This window comes from Triturus cristatus, chromosome 3_2, assembly GCF_964204655.1.
Source record: "Triturus cristatus chromosome 3_2, aTriCri1.1, whole genome shotgun sequence".
Classification (NCBI taxonomy): Eukaryota; Metazoa; Chordata; class Amphibia; order Caudata; family Salamandridae; genus Triturus; species Triturus cristatus.
This window is the reverse complement of record NC_140584.1, coordinates 644578778-644599781: the sequence shown is the minus strand read 5'-3', so window position 1 is coordinate 644599781 and position 21004 is coordinate 644578778. Positions and strand designations below refer to the sequence as shown.

At 43.5% G+C, this 21004-nt stretch overlaps 1 protein-coding gene across 2 annotated transcripts in view; it reads left to right on the top strand.

Moving 5' to 3' along the window:
* LOC146857878 (uncharacterized) overlaps positions 1–21004 on the top strand; it is a 1488219-nt gene that overhangs the window by 88611 nt on the left and 1378604 nt on the right. For both annotated transcript variants that reach the window (XM_085648588.1, XM_085648587.1), the window contains exons 2-3: positions 7487–7508; positions 18861–18932. In XM_085648588.1, coding sequence (XP_085504714.1) covers positions 7487–7508; positions 18861–18932 — 94 coding nt within the window. The remainder of the gene's footprint in view (positions 1–7486; positions 7509–18860; positions 18933–21004) is intronic.

The following is a 21004-nucleotide window of genomic DNA, read 5'->3' as shown; positions in this document are numbered from 1 at the left end:
TCTTCTCAGTGACACCCTTAATATTTGTGGCCAAGCTCCTGTCTCTGCCAAAGGTGGAAGAGAATGATAGACCATTATGGACAAATGAAAACTCAAGGGGAAATTCAATAATGTTTGGCAGAATTTGTGCCTTTGGTTTTTCCTTTCACTTTTAATATGGCCTGGTACTCCCCGAGTCCCCTATTTACCTTTTGGACCCGCAACCCTTGTACGGATGGGGTCTCCCTCCCTCCTTCAAGGCAATTAATAAGACCACAACATCTTTTGGATTAGGGGGTGTAACCCCCCGGCCGTATTTATTACAAAAATTAAAAAACATTACTTATTCACATAATGTACAATTACGCAGAAAGTCTGGATACATTGTTAGACAGATGATGTAACGTGGCTAACCTTAAACTCTAATACACACAACACTCCTACCGTAAATCTAACAATGCATATATTCACTTTCTGCATGTCCACTATAGAGCCTACGGCAAGGTCAATGACTGGTAGCCTCTAGATCCCCGCAAACTACAAATTACTCCGCCGGAGTAGGCTTGCTCAGGGGGTACAGCCTATCGGACGGATATTCTCCCCTGTGCCCCCCATGCGCTGTGCCTTAAACTCCATAACGGGGACTGCAAAATTCTGCATACTTGCGCCATGATGCGCCAATGCACGTGCGAGGGTGGCCACAGGCCCACTGGAAAGAGTGTCTCCTCCAGCCCCGCACTCGACAGCCTACCTACCGGCTGTCACTGCCCCTGGAGTTGCATGGTTCTGACCGCTAAGGACTGAAGACTATGCTTACCAATCATGAGCTTACCGCCTGACCGGAGACACACACAACTAAATATGACCTTATTACCTGCACCTAAATTTCATGTACTGACATTTTATTAAATGTTACACATTTCAACTACCATAACACTGCCTTAAAAGTCCTGTACTGACACAATTACAAATATTGACACTTTTATTACAAATTCACCAAATCATCATATTTACATTAAATCTTATCTCCTGAGATACCTGCAATGAAAGTTAAAAGAACAAAGCAAATACATTACTGGCAAACACATTTAAAACAAATTACGGGCCGCTGGTGGCCTGGGTGCCGTGCCTGTGGGGAGCAAAGGAACAAGCGACTGTTCTGTTCCCTGCACCCCCTTTTAAGGGGGGAGGCACGGGCCAGGCCGGTCTAAACCGGTCAGACCCTAAAGTTGGACGCCCACGTGAACCGGAAGCACTAAAGTGCTTCCGGTTCACACCCCTCCGCACGCCGCCTATTGGGCGCCCAGGGGAGGTGGGAGTGCTGCCACCTCCTCCTTGCCCCCGGGGACCGGTGCAACCACCATAATGGCAGCGCGCGCTAATTTAGCGCTCGGCCTTGCCCAGGATTATTGTGTAATCATGTGACTGACCCATAGCCACACAATAGGTGCAGTACGTGGTGCTGAGGTTTTCTAGAAAAAATATGTATTGAAATGTTTTTATGTTTTTTACAATGCGTCCCCTCTGCACGTTCCTGACATGTCTGTTATCACGTTGTTATACTAATTAATGCTTTATCCCATTCCTGAAATAATTCTGAACCCAGTTCTTCTGAGCAGTCAGATTTGCATTTCACAAAAATTTCCATCTGTTTGTGAATTACGTGCCTGTACAAATCGGTTACAGAACAGAGGTTAGTAGAACCCTTCAGGATTTTTCCCAGCACAAGATCTATCTTATTGTTTCTTGTATCCATCCATTTTCTGGTCTAAAAATCGTTCAGAACTGTTTTCCAAATTCCTTGGGGGATATGCACAAAAATGTGGTCTTAAAAAGTGGTTGCAAATTGTGCACGGACTCTTAATTTTGCAAAACAACTTATGTACCGATAGGTTGGTTAGTAAAATAACGTTTCAGGGGAGGGGGTGGTGTCACTGAATCACTTGACTAATAGTCATTAGGCAGGGCGTAAATGGCAGCTCCTTCTGATTGGTTGCAAAGGCACGGATTGTGGCCACTTCCAAATTTCGATAGTCTATCCACTTCTAAACCCATTTTAGGAATCTGCATAACTTTGCCAGATCCTAAAATGGATATAGAACAAACAAAATCACTTTCTAGCAGTCTCAATCCCTCTAATTTTGCAAATGGGAGGATTTGAGACTCATACAGAGTTTAGTACATCTAGCCCTTTATCTTTCTTTGTCTGAATCTTCGAGGGAAAACCCTTCTCTTAAATACTGGAAAGACTGAACTCTATCACCTTGTAACAGACCAATTTCTGTTATATTTTTCAACCCAAGTTCAGAGTTTTAAGGTTCATCTCATTTCTGGATTATTTAGAGTGTTTCGACATTCAGAAAATAATGTTTAGATTGGTGCTTTGGAACTTTTCTGAAATGTAACATCTAAAGCTAAAATTGACATAAATGATTAGTCAATGAATTTCTTCATTACATAGCAATAATTCCTCTTACACCATTTATTGTAATCCCTGCTGAATATATAAAGTTTTATAATTTTAGTCAGAATATGAAATACTCTCGATGAGAGACAATATAGGGGCACATGCATCACAGGTTTTTGCGAGCCCAAACGGTGCAATTCCCAAAAATCGTCCGTTTGCGCCCACAAAAAGGCCTTTTGCGATGCATTAAAGTGTTAGGCACTCGCAATTTAAGAAATCGCAATTTATTGCGATTTCTTAAATTGCGATTTCATTTAAGGAATCGCAATTTGCGATTCTTTAAACCCAATGCTAGAAGCACTTAGAAATAGCAAATTTGCTATTTGGGGCCGCAAAATACAGAGAAATTACTCTGTTCTGTATTTTGCAAAAAACTTGAAAAATGCACTACAGTGCATTTTTCAAGGTTTTCAGGTTACACACACACAAGCCGTTGGGCATGTGTGTGCGCAACATGGGTGCACATCACAATTTCAGGGGTGCAGCAAGGTGTCATTTTGACACCTTTGCACCCTTGAAATTGCATGCGCAATTTGCGAGTACCTATTGGTACTCGCAAATTGCGCATGCAATTTCCCATTCATTCCTATGGGCCTCTAGGCCCATAGGAATTAATGGGAAGCCATTCCTTAATTGCGACTCGCAGTTTGCGAGTCGCAATTAAAGAATGTTTAGGAATCTCTATTTTAATAGCGATTCCTACATGCATAGGCTTTTGAGAGTCCTTAATTGCAATTCCTTAATAATCGAAATTAAGGACTCACAAAAGCTTTTCTTGATGCATATGCCCAATAGTTTAGTGTTTGTGTATTTCACACAATATATTTTGTAATTTTTAGGCCTGAACTACAGGTAGCCATAGACGTCTGTTGGACAGACCTATTGCAGCAAAAAGGCCTCGGGTGGGCTGTGAGTGAGTGAGACTGTTGCCTATGACTGGATGGATTTATTGTCTATCTCATTTGTCTCCTTGATTCAGCGGCTTACCTGCCTATTCTTGTGTTTTATCTTGCTCTGGATCATTCCTGTCTCACAGTATTCTGATTGGTTGACTTGTATCCTTATTCTGATGACATTGCTTGCATTTGCAGAACTACTTTCTTTAAACACTCCATAGTAGCCCATGTGTTTCTTGCCCCAGAGTACTGCATACCCATTCACTTTGCCGAGCCCCTCACTTGCTCTCATTGTTGCTTTCCCCCATAGCCCGTCCATTGCTTCCCCTTCCCTATCCATCAAATGTGTTTTCTACTGTCTTCCTCCACCCTACTCCTTCATTGCGCCCTGTCCCTCTCCAACTCCCTATCTTGCTTGCTTTTTTCATTTCCACACTACTCCGACGCCGCTGTTATTCCCCATAGCTCCCTATTGTTGTCCCTTCCCACTTAATCTTGTAAAAATGTTAACTTTTTTGTGCCCACTGCACTTTCTGCAGGTGTCCATCTTAAAATGGATCTTAGCCATTTTAAGATGGCTGCCTGTGAGTGTACATGCACGTGCATATGTGTGTCAAACCCCAAAAATTGACTTGTATTATTTGAGCAAACCCACTTAAAGACGGCTGCAGTGGATGGGCTTGCATCCACTGTGGCCATATTTGGATTAGTTTAAATATTACAAATGTATTTAGCAATGGGAGCTGTAGATACACTTGCATTAACCATGGCCATCTTTGAATGGATTTGTTAAAATATCACAAATCTATTCAAAGATATCTGACACTCATTCTGGGTGCGTATCTTACAGAAAAAAACACTGGCAAAGCAAATGGGTTTCAGTGCTGAGACACTCATTGGCTTTGCACATGCTTTGAATTTAGTTGTTTATTTCAATTATACACACATACAATCTAATAAAGAAATATAAAACAAGAATTTCATTGTGAGTAGTTAAAATAGTGGAGTGCAAGTATATGCTATTTATATGCAAAAGAGAGGGAACACTACTGGTCATCATATATAAAGTACCGTGATGTCAGTAATAATCTTAGGTACATGTTGGCATAATTAGGAGGCCAATATGATGTCGGGTGGATCGCCACCGCCCAACTGGCGGTGGTGATCCACCCGACATCTTTCCCTGCCCGCCCGCCCGCCCTTCAACTACCCCCGCCATATTACAATTGCGGGGGGGCACAGTGGTGGACAAAAAGACCGTCCGCCGCTTTACCGCAGGCAGCCAATCGTTACGATTGCCTGCCGTGCGGTCCTGGCCCGTGAAATGGTGGCGGTGCCTAGCAGGCACCGCCCGCCATATTATGATGTGGGCGGATTAGGCCATTGCCGCCATGGAAAGGCATGTAGTCTTTTGCATTGGGGGCCCGTTGCGGGCCCCCGGGGTGTTGGGGCGTGCACTTGGGGGGGTACCTATAGTACCCCCCTACATTGGCATGCATAAGGTGACAGGCACCGCGCAGTGCCTGTCACATTGTGCATGTCAATGCACAACTTGCTACTTTTACATTGCGGCGGGCGCTGCTTGCAGCACCACCCGCCGCAATGCAAAAGATGCGGAATGCGACTGCCAGGGTGGCGGTCGCATCCTGATTGCCCCCACGGGACAGCCGCACCTCTGGCGGTCGGTCCCGTTTTCCGTGGCGGTGCCGCCCGCCATCGTAATGGGCCCGTAGTGTCCATTAAGAAGGAAGCATGGTTTAAGACTCTGACCTTGAGCAGGAGCTTGGACAACTTATGTAGGGAGTATGTTTAATGCTTTACAGCTTGCAAATGACAAGGTTTGGTTTAGCGTTCTAGATTTTTCCACCTCTGAAGTTTTTGGGGCAGAGAAAGCCATTCTTGTTCTTTTTTCAATCAATTAACAGTGCAACCCATTTGGCTACACAATGAGGACCAGGAATCGGTAGCTATCGGTTAAGAAGGTTTATTACATGTTCAAAATCGATTTAAGATACACGACCCTTAAGACCATGCTATGGAAATACAAAATATCAACAGGCAATCCAAGCCTGCGAAAGAAAATAATGCAAACTAATATAATGCAAACAAGCAATTCAGTTACAGCAATACAAAAGATTAATAAAAGTATTTAATAGTCAGAGTAGAGATGCAAGTTGTGTTGTCTATGCATTAGTGATCTATATTCCATGAACATAATCCAACTAAAGGATCTCAAAATCAGGGAATTTCCATGAAATCAGAACAAAGTAAGGAAAGATTAGTTAGGAAAGTGTCAGCATCTCAGAAGCTCGATCAAGAGTCTTCTATGGATCAGGGAATAAGTGTTAACCTAAGCCACACTTCGAAAACGATGAAAGGTAAGCCTAGAAGTCTGAACCTCTATAAGTCCATAGGCGGAAGGGAAGCAGGGGCGAGGTCTGCAAGGCTCCAAGAGAGATGGAAGTCTGAAGGACATCTTTGAAGAGCGAAGGAGCATCTAGGAGAGGTCTGAAGTCAAACGGGATGAACACTCAATTATATATCTCTGGAAAACACCCCCTTTGTACGTATCATCAGTGATCCTTCGTTCTCGTTCCTTTTCTCATGTGGCAGTCTGCAACTCAATATGGGAACGACATATTTCTCACACACGCATATTGGTTTGCAACATTTGCTCAATAGACCTTTCAGTTAACGCTCTGGGTCTCCATGTTCCATCGTCAATGTCTTCTTCTCAGGCACTTTCGCCTATCTCTAGTACTTTAATGTATCTATGCTACAACTAACAATGCATGTGAATACTTGCAATAAATGTCAAGTTAACAGAAAATGGAAAACAGAATTTATGCAGCATGGTGAAATACAAGCCTAAATTATCAGGACAAATTAAGGCATTAACTCAGTGGTGCACATTTAATATGCATGTGCACATTTAAACAAAAATTAATATGTCTTTAGTACATTGCATTTGAATTCGTATTAAATGTGGCATACAGTAAATCTTCAAATTAACCATATGTCATTATGGGTAAGAACTACATTCAAATCAAACATAATGCATACATTCTTTTTCGTTTTAGGTAAAATCACATTCTACATGTATGAGGGTGGTTTCTATTTAGTTTTCAAATCATTAAATGTTATTGCTATATTGTAGCACACGTTATGAAAGTAGAATTTCATATTTATAGCAAGCACATTATTAATGAGGATGGTTTTCATTCACTAAGACTTCAATCAATAAATCAATTAAGTATGAGAAGCACATAATGTGAGTACATTTTCTAACCCTACAATGAATGCACTCTTTAATAACGATGTCAAGTGCAGCACTTATGCTAAACGTGCACGTTTATGTCATGTATATGTTAATATTTTTGTGACTTGTAAAGGGTGGGTAGCCTTGCACTGCACCACTTGGAAGTCTCCCATGCTTGGCTCTGCTTATTTTGAAAAATAAACACTGTGAGAAGCCTTCCTAGTACAAAAGTCTGAATTGAATGTTTATGGGGGAGATGATTCTGGACCCGTTGATCCTTCTACTAAAAGTTCCCCTTACCCCCAATATTGACCAGTTGCGTTATGACCATTATTTTAGATCTGGAGGAATTAACATTATGTTTGGTACTTGCCCAACTCACGCTTCTCTACTTAACTCCTAATTCCATCTGCTTTGTATTTGTCAGGCACTGTGCACTAGCTAACAGCGAAGTTGGCAGTATATGGCCTGTAACATATGTGATTACCAAACGTCTTCAATTGCAGGCTATTTGGTTGTGTTACAGGTCTCATAGTGTGGGACACACTGTGCATGTGATGCAGATCCTGTCATAAGCTTTGGTATTTGGTCTCTTTTAGTGTGGGCTAGTGCACCATCACCTCAAAGAACTTAAACATGAAATCGGCTGAACTTGGTCTACCATCCATCAGAGGCATACTTATTGTGTCCTCGGCACTATGATGATGTCAAACTGTACAGTGGCATGGCAGAGTTCCAGAAAGTTAGAGTGGTAAAGAATGTATGTGGTGGGGCACTACCCAAACACCCCACATAAATGATCTGCCACTGAGACCCACGATAAGAAATGTGAATAAATGACATGCTTGCATTGACCATATCTGATAATGTTTTTTTGCCTTTCAGGGTACTGTCGACATCACTTGGGGTATGTATGTATCCATTTGGAATACACCACTAGCACCCCCTATGAAACGCTGTATTTAGAGTTTTCAACTTCTTTTTTTCAGGGACCAGTGATCATAAGAATTTTAAGAAAATATAATTATTCAAATTTATATTCCCTCTGAGCTGGAGTGACCTGTGAGGCAGAAGAGAGCTTCTCCTAAAAGGCGGGTGATGCCGGAATATAACAGAGTACATTTCAACCACCTTATTCTTTCACAGTGCTGTCCAACCTGCTGGGGAATCTTAATGTTCTCTGTAAAGCCGTCTACTTTTGCTGCTACATCTTGCATCCCACTCCCTAAATTAAGCCCATGAGACATCTCTGCCAAGTATTTAAAGCTGGTAGATGTGTAGTGCAAGACTAGTTAAGAAGGAACAAAGAAATTACACCAGACCTACTATGCCAACTTCCTGTGGACATTTTACTGATAACACTCTCCCCTATCAAAAACTCAAGCAATAATAAAACCAACATGTATGACTTTGTTTTAGATTTTTTTTATGAGCAGAACTATTTCCATTTCCTTAGTGATGCAACATTAAAGGAGAGTAAAACATGCACTATGTATATTATGCTTGTTGAAGACCAACTTTAACACTATAAACACTGCACTATTTGCATCACATTTTACTTGATGCAGAAAAAGTATAATCATTACAAAAATAGCAAACACCTACATATAATGGCCCCAAAAATATAATACATATCAAGCCATTAGATAATGTTATACAGTCATTTCGTCTGTATGATATTTAGGCAGAGTAAAATGAAATGGGGAATTCATAATTGTCAGTGGCGGCTCCTCCATAGGGGCGTGAGGGCGTCGGCCACTGCTTTGTCGCAGTGCGAGAAGCAGAAACATAAAATGGTAACACTACCATTTTATGTTGTTTCTGCTTCTCGCACTGCGAGAAAGCAGAAGTACCTTGTTGTGGGTGGGGCGGGTGGGCGGTCCTGCTCGAGGGCAGGGGGGAAGTGGCTTTCCCACTGTTGTGGGCCCTGACTGCTTTGGTCGGCCTGGGGCTGACCAAAGCAGTCATGCGCGCTCTCCCTTTTCTCTATGTAGGCTGCATGCAGCCTACATAGAGAAAAGGGCCTCCCATTAGGCGCCCTGCTGGGGCACTGTGCGCCAGCACTGCACCAATCACAACGTTGCCATTGCAATGTTGTGATTGGCGGAGGGGTGGGAGGCTGCCCGGTGGCTGCTTCCTGCTGAGGAGAGCAGCAGAAAAAGTGCGAATCTGGAGCTGGCCAGGAGCTGAGGCAGCCTGGAGAAGGTAAGTTTTATTTTAATTTAATTAAAACCAAAGGCGAGATCCTGCTGCATCCTGCCACCCCCGTACCCTCTGGAAGCGTGTCAGCATATTGGGGTGCACAAGGGGAGGTTGTGTTAAGGACCCCCCCATGACAACTGGGGACCACGCTGTCTGCTGCAACCAAAGAGTATTGGCTGCCCGTTCATGACTGGCGGAGGCCTGCATGACAGCAGTGGCCAGGGCCGGACTGGGAACCATAACTGGCCCTGGCAAACTGCTCCACCAGCCCCCTGGGGGTGCGGCTGAGCTGTTTACTAGGGCCGGTTTAAGCCGATTTTGTTACAGGGAGCCGATATTGCCGGCTCCCAGTAACAAAAACGGCCCTGCAGGGGCCCAAACCGACCCCCACCCTTGCGGCCTGCCGGTGAAATGCATCGTGCCCCCTATGACCAGTCCGGCCCTGGCAGTGGCCTGGGACATGATCCGATTCCCTGGGAGAGCTGCTCCTGCGGCATACCCTGAGTGCGGTATGGGTGATGCCAGTCTCCGAGTGGGGATGAACGCCGGCAAAAACCGGACTCAGGGAGCTGGGCTCAGTGTCTTCGGCGAGGTGCTGACCGTGGGGACACCTGCAGCCCTGCATCGCACCTCTGGAGGCTGCTGATCATGACCTGGGGTAGCCCTATGAGCGTTGTGAGAGGTGCAACATCTGGGAACTCTCCCCCCCCATTCCTCCTGCAGCGGGAAAGGTAGGATGGGCTCGGCCCTTCGCTCGGGGAGGTGAGTGGGACCAGAGCTGCACACCTACAGTGGTTCACTGCCCGATGCTCCTGCTGCCCCTTTAGCGAGATGGGACTGGGTGAGATGTGGCGTGGACCGTCCGAGTGGAGCTGTGTGAAGTGGAGGAGCCGAGTGAAAAAGTCCCCCCCCCTCTTGAGGCGACTTCTGGGCACATGGGCCCACCCTTCATACCTACAGAGCAGCTGTGGGCCCAGAGACATCATCCTGGCTAGGGACACCCCCATTTCCCCCTGTGGCCAGTGGAGCAGCGGCAGTCTGAGACTTGGCCCTGTGCTTGGAGTTGCTGGTGCTGGGCTTTCGGTGTATGAGGAGCCTTAAACCTACTGTGTCTATGCTGGCACCTGCCCGTGGTACACGCGTGGGCAGGTGAAGGATGCCAGCGGCCGTGAAGCGTAGGCCAGAGCACACATTTAGTGCTGCTACTCCTCGGCCATCCTGCTGGCCACGCCTATGTGAAGCTCATCCTTAGACATGTGAAGCACATGCTTAGATGAATGAGCACATGCTTAGACGTTTGATAACAGGCACAAAAATGTAGACCATCTAATAATTTTCACAACGTAGCCACGAGGACAGTGCAGCGCTGTACACGGAACTTGTGTTCCATAAAAGCATTGAAAGAAAATCTAAACTGGAAAGGATAGACAGTCAATCAGCAATATACAGTTTAAAGAAGTGTTTTTTCAAATCCATCTGAAATGCCAGATCTGATTTCAGTCAGATGTACTCATTAGCAGGAGAAGGATTGTTTTGATATTTTGACCCTTTTTGTTGTTAGGGTTTTTTAAATTAAGGTTACTTCTATTTTTGTATTTCTTTGACCACCTGTGAGTTACAATTTCCTTTTCAGGTAAGACAGTAGGCCAGTGTGGACTGACTTATGTGTTATACAACCTATCTTCTATTCCATTTTAGCTTCTTTGAAGATTTTGGGTGATCTGTTCTGATTTGTTTGGCTCCTGTAGACAATCAGGAGAAAGTATGAATGATGGCTTTTCTATATGCAAGAGTCGATTTGGAATGTGCTGCTAGGATTGCATTATGTCTGTTAAGGGGGCTGATCGGAGTCCTGGAGTACACAGCAATTAAGTAGAAACATAGCTGATTCAGAGCAAATTTGCTTGAAAATGCACCATTTGTCCACTCTTTTTTTCAAAATTTTCTCGGGGGAGAACCCCCGGAACCACCTGTAGGTTGCTCGGGCTCACTGGCTATGCTCAGTCGTCGCAGTGCAGTATGGCAATTATTTTATGCCTCACCACTTTCAAATGTCACTAGCTGCCACTGATTAATTGTAGTCTTAAACTTCACACTCCTTCAGACCTGGTATCATCCGGTGGTGATTTGAGTTTGTCCCAGCTTGATCAAAACCCCATTTCTTCCAAACTTCTGCAGGTATTTACTGAAACTGATGTACAAATAGTAACAATGAGCTTGATGTATCAACAATTTTTCCAATCGCAAACGGCCCAATATGCAGAGTCGTTCTGTTTGCGACTCTAAAAATGCATTTTGGTATGTATCCATCCATATTGCGATTCGGTAACATGTTACCGAAGTACTGTTTGGAATTGCGAATACATGCCGACTCGATATTAGGAAGGGGTGTGTTCCTTCTTAATAACGAATCACAGTGGTATGCAAGAATATTTAGCAACTGAAATGCGGTCACAAAACATTCACATTTTACCACCTACATCAAGTAGGTGGTAACTCATTTACAAATGGGAAGCGGTCACCAAGGGACCCCTTCCCCTTTAAGAATGTAAATAAAAATATTTTTTAAGAGCAGGCAGTCATCCCACGGACCACTGTCTACTCTTCAAAAATGAACCTGCAAAGTTTAATGTTTTCATTTTAAATGCATCCCGTTTTCCTTCAAGGAAAATGGGCTGCATTCAAAAGGCTACTTTAAAAAACAAAATAATAATAATTTGCTTTATTAAGAAGCAATCACAGACCTGGTGGTCTGCTGACCTCAGCAGGCCATCATCTCTGTGATGGCTGTGATTCTTAATGGGTCGCAAATTGCAACCTATCTCATTAATATTCATGAGATAGGTCTTTTTGCGACCCACTAGAAATCACTAATGAAACTCAAGACTTTCATACATTAGGAATACCGATTTCCTAATATTAGGACATCTAGCCCAATGTTCCCTCCTCCAAATACTGATCATCCTTGCTCGCTGCTTTTACGATGGGTTAGAGACACTTCCAATTCTTGGTGGTCAGAGATCTCCAACAATAATGAGATAAACACTAGCTGCTCGAATTTAGCAGAAAGTTTGTCCAGCGATTGGGGAGGCTGCTTGCAAGGATCTAAGCTGCATATTACCTGGGATATAAAAATGTTTAAAAGAAAATGACAGTAGTTTTCTAAGTGAGGGCAAGTCTGACATATGTGGAGCCTATCACCCACTTTTACATCACCGTAGCAAAGGTAATTTGAGGACACACTGGATTTAAACCTATGAAGTGCAACAGGCCTAAAACACAGCATCCAGCTATAACCATTGAGTCTTCAAATAGATTCACAAGCAAGTAAACCAGTTTTATGCCATTCTTTAAAATGTATACATTTATATTGATTCTTAGCTGTTCCATGTGCATCACTGTAATATAGGCACTATTCAAGAATACCAACATGCTAGCTTTTAATGTGATTTGGAGGAAACTGGTTGCAGTCCATGCCTCCATTTTACATACATCTTTCTCTGATACCTTTAATAAAGTACTACAAATCTGGATGTAAGAAAAATGCTTCAGAAAATTCTAGCCTAAAATTCTTCTTTCGCCTATCTGAGCAGCTTGAACATAACACCACATGTAGTATCATCAATGAGGCATTAAAAATCAAAACGTATGTTTTCTTTTTATTTATTTTCTAGCCTTTACTTCAAAATTAAATGATCTGCATAGCTGCTTCGATTATTTCTTTGTCTGCAAAAATAAAGCAACATTCTCAACATACAATTTAATAGGACATGCTTCTATAACTTGAGGTACTTTTGAGGTAGAGGGCCTAATCTATACTTCCAGTGTTTCCATAAACAGGCAAATAGAATTGGTGATATGGTAGAGTCCTAAAACATTCCTCTAGTTATATTGATAACTCATGTGTTTTGACTGATTATTACATTGCGGTGGACTGCAGATAAAGGGAGGTGATCAGCCCTGTGAACTAGGAATGTAAATTATGAAAACTTTAAAATAGTATAAAAAATGTCACAGGTTTCAATGCTTTATCAGCATGCAAAAGTATTATAGCTAATCTATAGCTTCAGCCAAATATGAGTACACAATTAACAACCAGGTAAAAACCCACCTTTGATGATGTTAAAGTCAACAAGTTGATGTGGTGTTCTGTGAAATTCTGTATTAAACCCTGTTACTGTTTTGAGCACCCATGTGTCCCCTGTAATGGACCCCCACTTGTGGTTGAACCATTGCAGTCTTCCCCAAACCTCTGGAAGGAAAAAAGGGTTATTTTATTACTGGTGGTTCCACCTAGTGCATTGCTGGCTCTGCATAAGTTTCCTTTTTCACCGCATCCTCTGCCACGACCTCTCGAGGAATAGAACCCTCAAAATTGTTTGTGATCTTGCCACTGAATTGAATGCTTCTTCTGGAGCTTATGGGGGTTGGAGCTGTATGAGTGGCCGGAGGAGCACCCCCTAGCGGACCCCCAAGAAATCTGCTAGCTAAAGACCTTTTTAAAGCATAGTTGGGCCTTGTCCAGAGATGAGAACATGTTATCAAAATGGGACAACTCCTTTTTGAATGGCTCACCAAAGAGACCCTTGTTTGCCACGGGTCCAGATTCAGTGGTGGCTAGTTTGCCTAGTTTGGGCTCTATCTATTTTAAACAACAAAGAGCACCGATGCTCCGTTGATAATACACATTTGCATTTCCTAATAAACATAAGGCCCTCTGAGCCCATCCCAACAGGATTGCGGGATCAATCGTTTCGTCTGACTCCCTGGCATCTTACACCATGTCCAAAACTTTTGTCAGCTGACCCAGCACATCCAAGACCTTCTCTTGACAGGACCACCAGGAGCAGTTCAGACCCTTCGTATAGTCTTTAATGAGTTTTGTAATAAATGTCGCTATTTTGCATCAATTTCTGGGGTACTTGCCACCTTATTTGCAAGGGAGGGCCAGGGGCAACCCGCTTTCAGGCAAACTCGGACCGCCTGGTCCGTGGGTTTCCTGATACGGCTTGCCACATAACGCTCTACATTGGGTGCTGGGATCCAGTTCACAGAGGGGGTTGATAAATATCTTCCGGGTTGAGCATGTCCAGTATATCTGTGCAGTCTTGGTCCTGAGGAACATCTAGCCGGGGTTTCTTGACGCCACCTTCCGGTCCCTAGGGTCTGCTCGGGCCTGGTCCATCACCCGTGTCCTCATCAGGGTTGTAGATATCGTCCCCGGTATTGTCATACACCCCCTGCTGGGGGCAGGCATCTTCAGGGTATCACCTGGTAGGGAATCCTCTTTTGCCTCCTGACTGTCTAGGCTTCTTTTGAGAAAAGCCTGGCACAGCCTCTCTAAGGCATCGGATGAGGCAGCAGTTGTAAGGGTGGTGGTATTTGGCTTAGCCGTGCCCTTAGAAGTCCACCTTATGACAGTCTGCTTCTCCGTGGGACGGGAAACTGTCAGACACGCTTGATGCATGCCAAGGAATGCCAAGAATGTAAAGAGGGTTGTGTCCTCCTCTTTAAAGACACGTGTGCGTACCACGCCCCCTATCTGGAGCAAATGCATACTGCGTATCTCCTGGTCAGTGAGATTCTCTACAGTGTGTTAGGGCGGAGAGCCTCGTAGAATGGCCCATCCCGAGTCTCCACGCTTTGAGGAGCGTCAGGCGTGCTACGGACGCTCAAATACCGTGCCAGATGAAACTTGCTTCTATCCTCCCATGCGAAGACTGGAGCGTGTGAAGGCCTAAGGGATTCATCCTTGCAGTGCTGTTTGGCCCAACCTTGTAAAATAACACCATACAGGCAAGGAAACAGTGTGACTGCAATGCTGTCTAGTAACACTCAACACAGCAAAATGCAGCAATACAGCTGATGTGGCCACAAAGGTCCATATAAGCAACATTAAGGAAAATCACTTATCTGGCTGCTGAAAAGCGAAGAAAGAGGAAGTGCTGTTCCTTGATGCTGTTTAAATGGACTGACTCTATGGTTGTTTGTTATTGATACAAAGACTCGTGGGATATGTAGTCTTTCCAATACAAATATATTGTTTAAGGCTGCCGAGCGGCAATAAATGGAAGAAATAAGCATAATCTGAGCCTCCAGTCCTGACATAGAATTAACAATTTTCTAAATCTTGCTTCAACTTTAGTGCTATCACATCTTTGGTGATGGTTGTTACTTGGAAATGAAAACTATGTTGGGATTCTTCAATATCAGAGACTTGTTCAAACTTGCCCACCCGAGATGCAAATGATCTCTGCTTAGCCTCTGTCCTCTTTATCTTATCATTTAAGGAAGTTTCAAGAGAAGCTTACGAAACTTAATCTCTTTCACTTCGGACATCAACTGCAGAAGAAGGTGCAAAATAGTAGGCTGCTCTCTCTCCGTCACTTCTTCTTTTTTGTTGTTGGTCTCATCTGCAAATTTCTAAGAGATATGCTTTTTAATTATTGTTTGTCAATGTGTGCTTTTTGATAACAGACTAAAGAACATATTTTGGCCTTTACCCAGTTTTTGTTTATTTACTCATGAAGGCCTGGCAGCTCCCCCAACAAATGTTTTAAAAAAATAACAAAAAACGACCAGCATTGACAAAGCTACAAGGCTGGAAGTAAACACCAGCCCTTCTGGCTTTGCCAATGGTTGTTTCTCCTGATAGGCGTCTAAGCCTACAAATCCACCAGCCATCTCTTCAGGTGCCTGGATTGAATCCTTAAAGCTAGCAAAAGATTAGGTATTATCAACCAAGTGCAGATATTCTAGTTGTGGGGAAATAATCATGATTGACTATGACGCTACATTGGTTAGTGAAAGGAAGATAGAAGCTACAGCCTTGGCATCACTTTGAGTGGCTATATGTGGTTATATCTGTAGAATCAACTAATGATCCATATTGATCTGAGAGTTTAGGCTTAACCCATATCTCAGAGCTAAACTCTCTCTTGGGAAGGGACCTGAAACTTTCTTAATGACTTGTGGATACAATGATGGGTTCTTTAGTGGTTTGGCAACATGTCTCTCTGAAGTTCCCGGAAACGCCTATATTGTAACTCTCTCCTTACAGTGGAAGACCTAGCTTTTGAAGCTTCTGCAGCTGCAATCTTGGGGGAACTGGGAATCTGTAAAGTGTATGGCTGTATTCATGCACAAATGCATATGCGAGAATGAAAAGGTTTGCTAAAAGGCGTACATGAGACACAACCCTCTGAAAGAGAGTATGTCCAGACCCCAGAAAGCTTCATCAGTTTCAAGTACAATCCTCATAATCTAAGGGCAGCTGCTTCAGACCTGAAGTTCAGCCATGTAAACTGAAATTAAACATCTCACACTCTGGTATAATCCCATCCCCCAAGTGCCACCTTCCAAGTTCAGGGATTTCACTCTTCGCTCCCTTTCCTCCCTCACATACTGATTGTCATGTCACCTGCTCTCAGCTCCCCAAGTAGTGCCTTTGTTAATCACCAGCTGCTGTCATTCTGAGTTTGGACAGTAAGGAACAGAAGTCAATGAGAGGCTAGGTGTGGGGCACAAGCAGAGTTGACCACTTTAGCCAACTTCTGATCCGGTGAGCTCCACAAGCAGTTGATTCATCTTCTTTGACATCATTATGGGTCATGGTTACTGCTTTACAGTGGCCTCCGTGTTCACCATCATGTGAGTGGAGCAGAACTGATGCACTGCTGCACGAGAGCTGCTAGCAGTCCTCCTGACTTAGCACTTCTGAAGTGATGGGAGGGTTTTTAATAACAAACCAACTCTAAATAAGGCCTGTAGTCTTCTTGTGTTATGTTCTCCATGGTCCCACTAACCACCATCAATGTATTTCCACAGGAGGTAGGAAACGTGACAAAACAATGCCATGATTTTTAAAGTCCCTTTGTTACATAAAGCTTAGGGGAATGTTAAGAAAATATTTGTTGAACTTGACCCTCTCTGCAGCGTCCCCCTCCAAATGTTTTGCCTTCACCCCTCCTATTTTGCTTAATTCATTTTTGTTGGCTTTGGGACTCTACACTTTATCACTGCTCACTTGTGATAAAGTGCTTGTGCTCTCTCTTTTAAACCCATTTCAGCCTGATTGATGCAATTTTAAACCACCATTCCGACTGGGCAAAAGAAACCTTTTGCCAGGCCTAAACTATTTCTTTTTAATATATATGTCACCCCATGGAATTCCCCAAACAGCCCATTGGGCAGGGTGCATTGTATTTACAAGGTAAGACATGTACTTTTAAGTTTTACATGCCCTTAGTAAAAAAAACTCACAAATTTGTTTTTTTTACTACTGCAAGGCCTACTTCTCCCATAGGACAACATGGGGTTACCTTATTACATCTAATAAGTGATACCTTTTGTGTGGGAGTATGTAGGAATATCATTTTAGTATCTGATGAATTGTACCCCTCCTTAATGTCAAAGTCAGATTATAAGTCACAATTCTGAAAATGGCACTTTTACAAACTTGGCATTTTCTTGTCCAAACCATTTGCTGCCTGTAGTCTGTTCCTGGGTGACATAACTTGGCGTAGTTAAGAGTTGACCTTTATGTATTCCCCCAGATAGCATCACAATAGAGGGTCTGGGTGTTGGTAGATTGGGCTATCCTGGCTTAATGGAGGGGCAGAGCTGTCACCTACTAAACGTGCTCTTAAAGGCACTGTCTCAGCTTACACACAAAGGATTTCACACTAGCTTATTGTGCCCCTCAAATGGACTAGGACCAAGGCAGAGAGGCATGAAATTCCAGACACCTCTGTAGGCTGAAACTCCAGAAGCTTCTCCCCCTTCAAAGCGGGCACCAGGTATGAAAAGAAGCCCACCAGACCCACTCTTCAGTACACTCCTGGGCCTGTGAATACTACAGAAGAAGGATACCCTGCTTCCCTGCTTGCTGGGAAGGAATACTGGACCTGCACCCACCATCCCAGGCTGAATTAACTTGAAGAGTCATCTGACTGACTGCCTGTCTGAGCTAGAAGACTCCCTGCAACTGCCCAGCTGACTTGCTGCACTGGACTTGCCTGAACCAGAAACTAGACTTGCCTGGGCCCTGATGGCCTTTGCTGGAGTGGGTTCCTGATCCCCAAGAAGTGAAGAAGTTCTCCTCAAATCCTGGACCCTTGGTATGGTATCAGTTTAACTCCTCCTTGAAGAAAACAGGAAATCTGGAGGATTTGGGCTCTTCGTGACAGCAAACAGGCCCGTTCATGCCAAGATCATGCTGCCCATCAACGCAAAGCTCCATTGAACCTGATTCTTTATGCGACATCAACCACCAGTGACCACCATCAACGCGAAATGTGCACTTCACACTACAGCATCGACAGCCCGCAGTGACTGCCAGCATGAAACTCCAGCAACAACCGTCCACGACGCCAAGTTGAATCTTGGCTCAACAGCAACGACCGTCCTTGACGCCCGGCATGTTCTTTGCTCTACAGCACCAACCCTCCACTATCCTTTCCCTGCTCCTCACAGCCTCCTCCACTGCAAACTAAACTCTTCATACTATACTTTTGAAGATAACATTTTCAGCAGGACTAACCTGGTCCCTGTATTCGGCCAGTGCTGCATCTTTACACTTTACTTACCTTAAATATTTGAAATTGCATATCTCCGGTTTTACTGATTAGATTTTTGCATTTTTTATTAAATTTTACTCTGTTTTTCAAACTTGATGTGGGATTTTTCTTGTGTTGTGTTATTACGTTTATTACTGTTTAGTGCTGCATAAATACTTTACACATTGCTTCACACTTGCTTCTAAGTTAAGCCTGACTGCTTTCGTGCCAGACAACAAGAGGGTTAAGCACAGTTAATTTAGATGATTTTTTTGTGGTTCACCCTGGCCAGGATTGTGGTTGTTGCTTGAGTAGAGTTTCACTCCTCTCAGCCAACAACCCAATTGCTCACAATATTCACTTTAGGTCAGTCTGTAGATTCATTTTGGCAAAATGATTGATAAAACCGCTTTAGGTGTGTTGCTTTAGTCTCCTCTAAACAGAATAAATGTTGGTGTTCTTCCGCAAGATCAATAATTACGTTCTTCAAACTCTTTCAGCTTCCCTGCAGCCTTCTGGTAGATTGTATCCCATCCGAAATAGTAAACCGGGATCCATGGATCAGTACAAAGGTAAGGGCATCCTCTGCAAATTATAATTTTGCACATATAATTATTTCATGTGATTAGTCTGAGCCCATAACTATTTTTGAGGCCACCACATGACAGAGCAATTGATTACATATGAAAGCATTTATTGGATGTACAATAACTAATGCTACAATTATAAATGCACATTTTGGCAGAAGCGAAGCCTGTACTGGGACAACATGACCACTTTCAGCTGACCTCCAGGTTTAGGGCCCACCAAGTACCATTTGCAGTAGGGATGTTGGGACCATGATCCACTTTAAGATCATATGAAAGTGAGAAGCAGCCTCGTACAGATTTTTATTAGGGTCCATTAAAGGGAAGACATCTGATGACTTGTTGTCCACACTGCCATCACTCCTCACCTGACAGATGCCACCTGGTGTTATTACTGCCGGGAGTGGGGATGCCCTAAATGTTGGCAGAATGCAGCAGGGCTGAGGAGATGTGAGATGAACAATGACACTTGTGGCTGTCTAGAGTTGGGTCCTGGGACACCCCACCGCACACCACTGTGGCAAAGGCGTATCTTGATCCATGGGATATGGGGGTTGCAATTCGAAGATTCCTCAACAGTACCCAGCTAAAAAGGATGGTGCAAAGACAAAGAGGAGCATGAAAGCTGGAAAGGTTGGTTGTCCACAAGAGGTTTGAAGAGGAGGACTGGGACAGTCGTGGCTTAAGGAAGATAGGGCATTATTGTGAAAACAAAAAAAGTACACATTTTTGAAACCCTTGACCTCCAATCGTTGAGGCCTCTTTGTTATATAAAAACAACTTGAGTAACACAACCTGGCAATAAACAGGTTGGCGTCTTGGGCACAAAAACGAAGTCCTCAAAACTAAGATCAGTCTCAATAGAAGATCAGGAGGGGCAGTGTCTGCTGCAGTGACCTGTGTGTTACCTCCTGGGCACATGTTCCAGTGCCAGTATTCTAGTTTAGTTGGATAATGCACCTGGCGCACAAAGAGAGCAAGAGTCCATGTGTGTGTCTGAGTATGTTTCAGACACCCAACAGTTAGTCTCATTTTGTGATAGGTATTTCATGGTGTGCACAGTGATTCTAGGCCACCTTTATTAGGATGGAACTATAGTTTGTCATGATGTCAATTATTAAAAAAAAATATATATTATGCTTTTAAGATCTGTTACCTTTGAACCTCACTATCTTTTTTAGTCCAAACAAAGCCCTGGGTTAAGTAAAACAGTTTTTCTTAGCACACAATTCTCTAACTTAACCAAAAGCGTGTGATGCTTCCCCTATCCCTACTTTTATTATCATGATCTTATTAAAATGTATGCATTTTGACCTATGAACCTGAAGCCCTGGGTTCTAATCTCAATATCAGCAGGTCGTTTGAAGGGAAACTCCTGTATCTGCCTGACTTGAAATTGTAAATATGACAAATGTAAAAAAATGTGCAATGTAAAACTAACTGTACATGTTAACGTACCATTAACATGTTACTATCCTCCACTTCCTCAACAGGTTCAAGTTTTTGTAATCTGATTTCAATAAGACCCCATGCACACAAGACTGTACTGTGTACAACAGATCAAGTTTCTCATTCTCTGTAAAGCCCAATGCTGTTTCTTGGAGTTACGTTCTATCCTCCTCTTTCTCCACCTCGTCCTACTCTTCTTGAGCCTATTCTTGGTCCTCCTCGTTCTGGTACTCCTGGGGCTTGTGGTACTCTTGTTGGTTCTTGTGGTTCTACTTCTCCAGATCCTAGTCTTTCTGTTCCTCCTGTTGGTCCAGATGTCCCTATCCCTGAAGCTCCTATAATGACTTTTCCTGTTTGTAATGGTCCCCCTGTGGCTTCCCCTCTGGATATTGGTCCTGATCCTCCTAGTACTGGTCGGATTCTATCAGAGATTGTACTTTTGTATGCTAGTGTAGTTACAATGCATTGGTCAAATAGTCTAGAATATGACCTTTATGTTAGAGTCCTACACGAGTATTCCAGATATTTTCTCACTATGTAGGCCAGCAAGCGTGATCATTATTGCTCAAATAGATCAGTGTGGCTCATCGTGCTAGGAGGAAGTCACT